This window comes from Castanea sativa, chromosome 5 (genome assembly GCF_040712315.1).
Source record: "Castanea sativa cultivar Marrone di Chiusa Pesio chromosome 5, ASM4071231v1".
Taxonomy (NCBI): Eukaryota; Viridiplantae; Streptophyta; class Magnoliopsida; order Fagales; family Fagaceae; genus Castanea; species Castanea sativa.
The window spans coordinates 24,846,206-24,858,416 of record NC_134017.1 but is presented as its reverse complement, the minus strand read 5'-3'; the positions used below and the strand labels follow the sequence as shown (position 1 = coordinate 24,858,416).

The following is a 12,211-nucleotide window of genomic DNA, read 5'->3' as shown; positions in this document are numbered from 1 at the left end:
CCATCAGCTAGCTCAAAATTACAAAATTTAGAATGAGTAAATGAGTAATACAAAAAAAAAAAAAGCACAAACATCACCATAGCACACATTACATGCAACAACATAATCTACTTAACAAATCGGAGTAGGTATTGAAAATTAAAATACATTTATAAAACATGCTTTACAATTAATACCTTAATCATGCATGAACTTGAAATAATCCATTACGCATTGGTGGAGCTACATTATGGCCATGGCTCCCCCAAATCTTATACATATGAAATGGCAAAGTAATGGCAAAGTAGCTAGGCTTATAACCCTATTTAAAAAAGAGTTTGAATTTGATAAGGATGGGATGTAAAACCCATGTTTTACACCATCTAATAAAAGATTGCCACATCAAATTTTTACTTAAAATTCAATACATCCTACCACACCTATTAACATATCAATAAACTCTCAATTTGGTTGGATTTAAAGATGGGTATTGAAATTGATTGAGTATGTTTGTGTTTATTCTTAAATATGCAAAAAGATGATGTAGCATGTTGGGATTGGAGAGTGTAAAACTTAGGTTTCACACCACATTCTTATAGAATTTAATCTCTTTATAAAAAAAATAAAAATAAAAAAATACAATAAAAAGTACATTGTTTTATATATAGAGAGAGCCACAACCACATTATTGATAAGTTGTATAAATCAATTACATAAATTAAATGGACACCCATTAAATTATAATGAACACAAAGCTTTCAAATAGTAAAAGAAAAACAAATAGAGGTTCTAGTCCTTACACTTTAATGGCTTATATTTTAAATAAACACACTTAGCTTTTGTATGGTTGAAAATATCAAATCTTTTTACCAATATTTACAAAACTTGTTTTGTTTAGTAGATATTTTTTTTATAGCAGGCACTAGGAATCACGGATACGGACACCAGTTTGGGGGTACAACACAACAATATAAGAAATTTCTGAAAAATTATAACACGAAACAACCGATACGACACATGTACGACATCCTAGTGTCCATGCTTGCTAGTAACCAAGGAAGTCAATACCGTAACGACCATTAAACCAGTACCGGTACTCCTCCAAAACATACCGGTTGTACCTGCCTGTATCAGACCGTACCGTCCGGTATTGGTATTTCGGCCAGTATAATAAAAAAAAAATTATTAAAAACATTTTGTTTAATCTAATATGTTGGTTGATGTAATTAAGCTAATTAGTAGGCGGCTTATAAAATTTTATGTTGATAAACATAAAAAATTAAAATTCATACTTACATAGATAATATAAATCTATATTTATCTATAGAAATATATAAATAGTATCAAACGGTACCGAAACAGCCTCGGTACGAAATTGACTCCTTGCTAGTAACGTGTATTTACATTTTATATTGTACTTAGTCCTCTCTTTCCTTAAATTTCAGTAACAAATTGTAGAAATTCATAATGTTTAGAATCAAAATTTTGAAATTCGTTTCTGTTTTTAAGATACAGAAAAGTAGAAAAACTGACAGGATTCGGCGATGGACGGGTTTAAGACCGTCGCGAACGTCGGGCAGAGCACGGCCGAGGAGGACTGACATGGCGTAGGACATGTATGCCTCGGTGGCTTCCCTGTGTAGCTCAAATGGCACGATTCTCCCTCCGCCATCTCCATCACCGCCGTCGTCATTTCCGACTCTGCCCTTCACCAAGACGCTGCCGTTCCCGCCGCCGCCGTCGTCGTCGTCCCCGCCGCCGCTGCGTCTGGCAGCTTTCACCACCGACTTAGAGGAGGAGGAGGAGGCGGTGGAGAGAAAACGGAGGTCCAAGAGGCTGTGGCGGAGCCTTGAGGATAAGGAGAAGCGGGTCGGAGCGGTTAAGAGAGAGCAAGGGCGGTGGCGGAGGAGGATTGTGGAGAAGCGGAGTCCTGAAGAGAAAGCCATTGTGGAAGGATAAGCAGAAGAAGAAGAAGGAGGAGGAAAGGATGGTTTCATAGAGGTGGTGGTGGCATTTGCCGGTGGGACTTGTTTTATCTTCTTCTTCTTTGGTTTTTTTTTTTTGGGTGTGAATAAGAGTAAGATAGGGTTTAAGCTTTTGGGGGGGAAATGGAATGGGTTGAGTGGAGTGAAGTGGGGTTGAAAAACCCTAAATGTAGGTGCTGTGGTTGCGCGCCAAGTCGGAGATTTTATTTTTATGTACCAATTTTGTCTATTTCTTGATTATGAGTGCACGCGCATCTCACGTGTTTATAGTTTTTCTGATTATATTTTTTTCAATTATTTTCTTACTCATGGTAGGGGTGGGCAAGCACCTATTCGAACCAATGCTCCTCCATGAGGCCCACGACATGGATGGAGTCACACTGTTCAATAAGTCAACCGACTAACTTGAAGCTGGTGATTGGAGAATGAGGTCGATTTTAGCATTGGTGCAGTGTGCTTGTGACTTGATCATGATCTAAAGGTATGTTTTTTCATTTTTGGATTTGAGTTTGAGATTTGTGGATTTTGATTTGTTCTAGGTAAAGTAGTTGTGATTTGTGGGTTAATTTTTTGAATTGTGGGTTTTTCTGATCTTTAGGTTTTGATTTTGTTCGTGAATTTTGATGTTTTTGATTGTTTGTGGTTGTGAGGTACAATTTGTGGGTTGTTTGATTTTTGTTGTGGTTTGTGGTTTGGTATGTTGTTTGATATGGTTCTCAACCCAACCCCAACTCAAATATTTCAAACTGATTGAGCCACCCCACCCCAATGTACGAATATCACATAGACAGAGGCTGGAGAACCGACTTCCAATGGTGTTAAGCAGAGGGGGTGAAGGGATAACTGACCCTTATAGTGCAATGGCATATTTGCCCAATAACCACACTAGCTGCACCATGCACACTCCTACTTATAAGGCATCTAAGTATAAAGGCACGACAAAATTGACAACAAAAATTTGTGTGTGTGTGTGTGTGTAAGACCGCATTCGAAAAAGCATGAGGTTTTGTCATGTGTTGCACTATTTGAAAAGAAAATTTAAATACTCTCAAACCAAGGGTGTATTTGTATAAACTGTTGGAAAACTGTATTTTGAGTTTAAATTAAGCAATTTTAGGGGAAAAAAAACTCCGGGGAGTTGTGGTTACAAAATAGAGTTTTGAATTTTAAAAATAATATTTTAATCTCCCAAAATACCTAACCAAATGGGCCCCAAATCAAAGATAAGAAAAAAATTTAAAATATGAACTCTTTATTTGCTTTGGTTCAATGTTTCAAGACTACTATTTATTTCATTTGGTTCAATATTTCAAGACTTTTGCACTCTCACACACAAAAATCTTTGCATTTCCATTCACCATTCTCACTTCTACTCTTTTATATACACATGCCCACAACTCTTTATAGCATCTCATCTCAAATATACTAGACAAAAAACAATGTCATTTACTTTAAATCTTTCAATAACACCTACATAATTCCAACACTATCATACCATTTCATCTTCACTCGTATGAGTAGGTTGTGACAAAAGAAGAGGGCTTGCTTTTTTATTCAGTGACAGTAGCTTACAGTTTTGGTTTTAAAGTACGACGTTGTGGATTTTGTGGTTTTGAGTTTTTGGGTGTTTGAGATTTTGGTGTGGGAAGGTCACAAATATATTTTATTTTAGAACTAAAGAGAGAGAGAAAAGAAACTTTCTAATTGATTATTTATGAAAATAGCTATTTTTTTATGAATCATAATTTGTAGGTTTCTTTGTGGGGGCTTTTATTGCGATTTTGTGATGTATGAACCATAGTGAAATAAAATAAAAATTGATGATGATTTCAAAGTGTTTTTTGTTTTTTTTTTTAATATGGAAACCCAACTAAAGGCAATTTAATTTTGATAACTTGATGTATTTTAGCCAATTTTTCTTTTTTTAATCACGTTCGCTTTGTACAGATACTTACAAACGATTTCCTTAATTTTATTGAGATAATGAATTAAGTGTTTGAGATTGGGGTCCCCATATTTGGTTGTGAGAATGGAGTGGTTGAGAAAGTGTTTGGAAGGTTACTTAAATTTATGTAATTTTAGGATATAAAAAAGTATTTTATTCCTTAAATTCTTATTTATATATTTCAAAATCATTCAATCAGTTTAAAAAATAAAATCTACTTTTAACAGTAAATATTATAATATGTTATAATCTAATAGTATTATACAATTTTTTTATAAATAAAATATGAATTAAGAAAACCAAATTTCAAAGTATTCAACAATATTGTGACAAACATAAATTTTATACAACAAAATAAGTATTACATACAAGTCTTAATATAATTAACAATGATTTCAAATGAAATTATAATGTGTTCTACATCACACAGAACATTATCTAGTTATAATAAAATAGTTTTAGTGGTGGCCTTTATATGAAAATTAATAATAACCTACCAACTCAGGAGATGTGAAATTTGTTGTAAAAATTGTTATGTCTGTAGAACTAGTATTACTCTTTGGCATATTGCTCTAAAATTGTAATGAAATCATTATTCATGTGGAATAGCTAATAGTACATCTTTACTGTATTTTCTATAATTAAAAAAGTTACATCTTTATTGTAGAAAATAGTTATTTTATATGCATAACTATTAAGGGGTGGGACGAGCATTGGCATTGGGTGTGCCAAATGCTAAAAAAAATTTAGCATTTGGCATACCAAACACCAACATTTTTGCTTCACTAGGTGTGCCAAATGCTAAAAGAAATAGCACAATGCTACAATGATGTTCTACAAAGGGCATGGTATGGAACTATGTGCTATAATTTTTAGCAATTATTTTATTCAACATTCTCTCTCTTTCCATAATAAAATATATATATATATATATATATGAATCTTTTCTCTCTCATTCCCTCCTCTTCCTCCTCTCTCTCTCTCTCTCTCTTGACCAAAGTGTAAGTTTTGTGATCAGTACCCTCTTGAGATGACATATCAACATATTGGTTCATTCTTGCGAAGGTGGGGTGCATGGTACTAATCTCCCTAAAAGCGATTTAGACTCGAAGCTAGCGTGAGCTTGGGAGTACACATTGTCTCTTTAAAAGAGGCAAAAAGAGTCACCACCTAGTTCTAGGTCTAGGAATCAAAAATGACTCCATAAAGGTCTTCCTACTAAACAAGGTCCATAGTTAGGGTAAATGATGGGAAGAGGTTTGGCACCCTAAAATTGCCCAGTCGTAGTTGGCATTCATATATCTTCATTGTCTCTATCTAATAAGCCAATGTGAATGCGTGCATACATCTAAACCCTAGAGTTCGTCTACAGGTCGTGAAGTCGACAAAAGGTATAAGCATATGAACATTTGATCATGTGAACATCTAAACATGTAAGCATGTGAACATCCTAGCAAGTGAACATATGAGCATCCAAGCATGTAAGCATTTAAACATGTGAGCATGTGAGCATATAAGAATGTAAGCATCTAAGCAAGAAGACACGTGAACATGTGAGCGTGGAAGCATGTGACCATCAAAGCAAGTAAATATGCGACCATGCAAGTGTGAGAGCATGTAAGCATATAAGCATGTGAGAATATAGAAGCACGTAAGCATTTAAGCACGTACCTTTTACCGCCCAATCACCTCAGCATTTACATACAATAATCAAAGCATGTGAGCTCATGAACGTCCAACTACATGATCACTTAAGCATCTAAACATATAGACATATCATCCAAGTTTGTGCACATGTGTGTAAAAACAAAGAGTTGATGCTTAATTAGAATTGATGATTAAGTCTTATGAAGGAGTGATTCTTAATTGGAGTGGAGTCTTCATTAAATCTTGAAGATAATTCATTTATTAAACTCAACATCAATTATTAAAAGTGCTTTTGATCTTTAATATGCTCTTGCCTTTTAATATGCCCGTTAATCAACTGACTTCTATTGCCTTATATATCAAATTAGTTTGAATTTGAATATCTAAGTATTTTAGGAATGATCATCAAATTAAATGAGCCATCAAATGCTTTGTCATTTCCTAATTAACTCTTAAATTCAAATTCAAATATCTACAATTAATTAGGCAATGCAATCTCTTGAATTTTTCACTCATGCCAGATGCCCCAATCCTATTTATATATTCACAAAAAAAAATCAAAATATCACCCATAAATTATTTAGGGTCTCCATGAATATTTCTCATCCCATTGGACCATAAATATTTCCAATCTCATTATCTAAAGTGGGCCACGATATAAACCATTACAAAAAGCACAAAATACTCATATCTTATCCAATTTCATTATCATTATTTAGCTAGGCCTAAAACCGGCCTTGTGAGCCTAATGCATACATCCCATTATTTTTAAAGTCCAAAAGTACTTATACTTGGCAATATTTGAAAAGCTCATTAAAGTCCAAGGAAAATTATTTATCAAAATCTCAATTTTCATTGGTAATATCAAAAGCTCAATTCTCATTGGCAATATTAAAAACTCAATTCATATTAGTAATATCAAAAACCCCAATTCACATTGACAATCTATCAAAAACCCAATTCTTATTGACAATATTAAAATCTCAATTCACATTGGTAATATATCAAAAGCCCAATTCTTATTAACACTATATCAAAAGCCTAATTCTCATTGGCAATATCAAAAGCCTAATCCTCATTGGCCTAATTCTCATTGGCAATATTAAAGCCCAATTCACATTAGCAATATCAAAAGCTCAATTCACATTGTCAATATCAAAAACCCAATTCTCATTCGCAATATCAAAAACCCAATTTATGTTGGCACTAACCAATTTCATTATCACTGTTTAGTGAAGCTCAAAATCAGCCTTACGAGCCTAATGTATACATCCCATTCTTTTTAAAGTTCAAGAATACTTATGCTTGGAAATATTTGAAAAGCCTATGATTTAAATCCATGGCAAATTATTTATCAAAAACCAAATTCTCACTAGTAATATCAAAAATCCAACTCATTGGCAATATTAAAAGCTCAATTCACGTTGGCATTATCAAAAGCCCTAATTTACATTGGCAATATCAAAAGCCCTAACTTACATTGGCAATATATCAAAAGCTCAATTCTCATTAGTAATATTAAAAGCCCAATTCACATTAGCATTATTAAAAGCTCAATTCACATTAGCAATATATTAAAACCTCAATTCTTATTGGCAATATCAAAAACCCAATTCACACTAGCAATATCAAAATCTCAATTCTCATTGGTAATATCAAAAGCCCAATTTATACTGGCACTATTAAAAGTCCAAGCTAATTACTTGGCACTATCTTATCAAAAGTCCAAGGTTATTAATATTTGGCCAAACACTATATCATAAGTATTTCACTTCAAGTCCAATGAGGAATAATGCTTTAAGTTTTTAAACCTATTACTATAATATTACAAACCCATGGAATCTATGTCAATCATCTATTCTCAAAATCCATGTCAATCATCTTATAAAAGCTCATGGAAAGTTATGATTATTTATCTTAAAACCATGACATTTATTTATTTCATATCATATTATAAACCAATAGAATTTATATAAGAATTCATGGTCAATATTTATCTTATATCACAACATTCATGATATTTATTTAAAAAACTCATGATAATTATTTATCCTATAAGTCCATTATGATTACCTAAAGAAAATCCATAAGAATATCACACTATTCTATTATAGAGGTTGTTACCATATTTTATTTGAAAAACATGGATATTGCCTTTGTTTAAACCCATGGTAAATATTATTCACAATAAATATTGGAGATTATTATTTGAAAGCCCCAAAGAAAATATTATTTACAAAATAATTCATGACAAAATTATTTATAATGTTATGAGAAATTATACAAATTGTTATTTAAAGCCCATGAAATTTAATACCAAAAACCTATCATAAATATTTATTAAAGCTCATGAATACATTTCATTTTTACTAACTATTAAAGCCCATGTGGAATAAAAATTCATAGCAATATATGGTAATTTTGTCCATTTTGTAAGGCTCACAATAAGAAAGCAAAAGAATAGACCAAAGTGGAAAAAACCACCAAGTCAAAGGCCCACCAAAGTGCTCAACCCTTATGGCCAAACCCAAGCTAAAATCTCAGCCAAAACAGTCCATGTGTGCAAACTAACCCAACTAAAGAACCCCAATCAGTTTTGTCTTCTATTGGAGAGTGCCTCAAGAAGTAACCAAGCTCCCAAACCAAAGTAGGAGCTACCCACCTGTCCCATCAACTTCTCTGTTGCTGCCATTTCTAACATGAATAGTACTCAAGGGCTAGCTAACACCAGAAAACTGAAATGAAATAAATTTCATTCTTCCTCCCTAAGTTTCCATTGCCACTAGAAGAAGTCATAACCAAATCATCCAAATTTCAGCAAATTAGCTTCTGAAGTACTAAAAATGTCTAAACTAATTCATGAACCAAGCCCATGAATTCCTAAAGCGGAAATACAGGGAAATGTGGTTTGGAGGACATAAAAAGATCTCCAGCAGCACTTTCTGAAGTAGGTTAAAAGCTTGACACTTGGCTTGGGGCGATAGCTCCTGCTCTAGTTTACAAAGCCGGTTGTAGCTTAAAATTACAACCTTACTCAATAAAATAAACATTACTACATATTTTAAAAATCTAACTGTTGAATTGCACGTTCTTTACACTCTCATTACACAAGTCAAATTTTGTATCAAACAGATATTATTTACTATTTGATTTATAAGTTTATATTTTATACATAATTTTAAACTACAAAAATTTGTAATTTAAACAATTTATTGATGATATAGCTATTAATCTTTAACTTTTGAGAAATTTTGCAAGCATGTAGGATATAAGAAGAAGATGTAATCCAATGGTGGATTATTCAAAATTTACCTCAAAAAAAAAAAGATTAAGTAAGATTGTGGCCTTTAAAATTTTGTAGTTAACCTTTGTTCTATATTTATTGTTTTTACTGATTAAGAGTTCTATTTCAATTTTGCTTCAGTTTGTTGTTTTTTTTTGCTTCCTTTGGTTGATGGTAGCTGATGTTTGACTTCAAGGAAAACATAGAAACACAATGAGGATCTCAAGCTAAGACATAAAAAACAAAAGAGTAAAAGAAAAGAGAGAGGAATCTCATTTTATGAGTTTTGCATCAATTGTGTTCCCTCTACTTGTTGTGACTTCAGTTTTGAAGATGGTGAAATTAAAGTAGATGGCCAGAATTTACAAAGACCTACCATAGGTAGCATCATTAGGACAAACAAACAAAAAGATGAGGCGACAAGACCCTTGAAGGTGGACGGATGATCTGGGGGAATAGGTCACCTTCAGTGGACGGATGATCTAAAGAGAACAGGTCACCTGCAATGGACAGATAACGGTCCAAACAGATACTAAGGTTAACGGTGGTAAAAAATCACGTGGCAATGGCATGGCTTACTTGGCCCCTAAGAAACTTCAAATGGCAATAACTTGTGCTCCATGATTAACCCTAGTTAGTAGAACCCCTACATGGAATGTGTCCCTTAAATTATGCACATTTATAAGGATTTTCTTTACAAGGAAATATCGCTCTTCGCCAAGGCACCAAGGTCGGTTTCTTACTACTATAAAAAGGCCAAAACCTTCAGGAAACAAGGTACGGATAATTGAACTCAGCTCTGTCACTCTAGAGTTGTAATAATTTTATGACTTAACCTTCGGAGGGTATTCGGCCTGTACCACACCGGTACTCTTTTGAGGTCTTCTTTTTCGGTGTTGTGCAAGTGTTGTTTCGGCACGTAAGGGTTGTGCAGCTTACTGACGATTTTTGGCATCATCAGTTAGCACCGTCTGTGGGAAGAGCAAAACAGAACGTAGGTGAGCCACGTTGCTGCTTCCCGAACAAAGAGTTGCATGGTGCTTACTCACTCAATGGCAACCAACAACAACCACGAAGACGAACCACGCACCGCAACCCTTGAGAGACAGGTTCAAACACTCGCTGCGGCAATTGAACGTCTCACCAAGTAGAACCATTAGCTAGAAGAGCAGCTACGCCAAAGGGACAACAGGCCTTGAGATCAAAAAGAGGAGCAAGAGGGTGACAGCCTTTTGCGTGTGAGCGGTTGACAGGATAGGGAAGGACCAGAAGGCAGCAATGCTGTGAGTAGGCAGACGGCCACGGATATCGCCCCACGAAACCTAATTGCGGATATGCAGATGATGAGGAAACGAATGGACTTGATGATGAATGCCCTTAGGGGACGGGTATCAAGTGACCTCGATAAACTAGTGCATCGAATTGATTCGCCCTTCATTGCGCTTGTCACTTCCTTCCTTCTCTCACCGAAATTCCGCATGCCGCAAGTAAAAGCCTACGACCCTCTGGACCACTTGGAGACCTTCAAAACCCTAATGCAGGGCTTTCCCCATTACATTGAGGGGACCTACAAGGGTTTGGTTTCGTAGGTTAACACCGAACTCCATCAGTACCTTCATGTAGTTGAGCGCCCAGTTTGCCTCGCACTTTATCGGAGGACACAGGTACAAAAAGTCGACTACATGCCTGATGAACATCAAGCAGCAGGAGGATGAGACGCTAAGATCTTACATCACCCGTTTCAACAGGGTAGCATTCTCGATTGATGAAGCTAACGACAAAATACTCATGGCCGCGTTCACCAACAGGTTACGAAAGGGGAAGTTTTTGTTTTCCTTTTATAAGAATGACCAAAAGACAACGTCGGATGTACTGTACAGGGCTACAAAATACATGAACGCGGAAGACGCGCTACTTGCGTGGGAAGAGAAGCCCAGGAAAAGAGAAAGGCCAAAAGAAACTCAACAGGAAAGGGAATGGAAGGCCACAAGGACGGAAGACAGGCGAGAGGACAGACACTTTAAGCCCCCCACGGGAAGATTTGCAAGCTTCACCCCACTGAACCTCCCCATCGATCAAGTGCTTATGCAAATCAAAGACGAAGGATCCCTGACATTTCCTAGTAAGCTGAAGGGTGACCCTAACAAGAGGTCTAGGGACAAGTACTGCCGCTTCCATCGAGATCATGGCCACGATACATCCGAATGCTATGATTTAAAGCAACAGATCGAAGCCCTGATCAGACAGGGAAAGTTGCAAAGGTTTATAAGCAAGGAGAAGACAAACTAGCCGCAAGAGCCTATCCCCCGGAGGGAACACGAACGTCCTAAACCACCCATTGGGGACATAAGGGCGATCGTAGAGGGCACAACGATGTCTTGTTCAACACGGAAGGTGCGCAAAACTTACCTTCGGATGGTTTAGCGCGTCCAATTGACAGGTTTGGTCTCGAAGATGGTGCAAATTGACAACCCTGTAATATGGTTCTCAAAGGAAGACGCTCGACGCCTCCACCATCCACACAACGACGCATTTGTCATAAGTATACGGATCAGGGACTACAACACTTACAGGGTCTTGGTAGACAACGGAAGCTTGGCCGATATACTATACTACCCTGCTTTCTAGCAGATGAATATTAAGAGAGAGCAATTGGTTCCAACTAACTCACCTCTCGTCGGGATTGGAGGGACGAGAGTGTACCTGCTCGACGCTGTCACGTTATCCGTAACCATCAGCGATTATCCTTAACAAATCACCACAGATGTTACATTCCTGGTTATGGACTATTCATCGGCTTACAACGCCATCCTGGGCCGACCAACGCTTAATTCATTGAAGGTTGTAACATCCACTTACCACCTAATGATGAAGTTCCCCATTGAATACGGGGTAGGAGAAGCGTAAGGAGATAAGGAAGCGGCACGCGAATGTTACATCGCTATGCTGGAAATGAACAACCATGTATCCACGATGTGCATTAGAGAACATCGAACGGTAGCAGAGCCATTGGAAGGGCTGGAAGAAGTACTCCTTGATGACTCAAAACCCGAATGGACAACAAAAATTAGTACTTTTGCTAGCCCGCCAGTCCGTCAGGCCCTAGTCTTATTCCTAAGGGAGAACTAAGACATATTTGCCTGGAGCCACGAAGACATGCTCAAGATTAACCCATCAGTTATAGTCCATAAGCTGAACGTATCGCCCTTTTTTCCTCCCATCCGTTAGAAGAAACGGGTATTCGCTCAAGAACGGGACCGCGCTATAGCAGAGGAAGTCCGCAAGCTGTAGGAGGCAAAATTTATACGGGAAGTATACTACCCCAATTGGCTGGCCAACGTGGTGATGGTCAAGAAAGCCAACAGGAAATAG

The 12,211-nt window shown here is 36.3% G+C and overlaps 2 protein-coding genes across 2 annotated transcripts in view; one reads left to right on the top strand and one right to left on the bottom strand.

Annotated features, from left to right (window-relative positions):
• Positions 1–2,107, bottom strand: part of LOC142636326 (DNA gyrase subunit A, chloroplastic/mitochondrial) — a 48,797-nt gene extending 46,690 nt beyond the window's left edge. The window contains exon 1 of the mRNA XM_075810511.1: positions 1,513–2,107. Coding sequence (XP_075666626.1) covers positions 1,513–1,976 — 464 coding nt within the window. The 5' untranslated portion in view covers positions 1,977–2,107. The remainder of the gene's footprint in view (positions 1–1,512) is intronic.
• An 8,421-nt stretch (positions 2,108–10,528) lies between these two features.
• On the top strand, positions 10,529–11,128 carry LOC142634970 (uncharacterized). The gene has a single exon (XM_075809196.1). The coding sequence runs from the start codon at positions 10,529–10,531 to the stop codon at positions 11,126–11,128; it is 600 nt and encodes a 199-aa protein (XP_075665311.1).
• The last annotated feature ends 1,083 nt before the right edge of the window (positions 11,129–12,211 follow it).

Bases quoted from the DNA above. Each gene is read 5' to 3' on its own strand.
- LOC142634970 (XM_075809196.1), top strand. From the start codon at position 10,529: ATGAACATCAAGCAGCAGGAGGATGAGACGCTAAGATCTTACATCACC.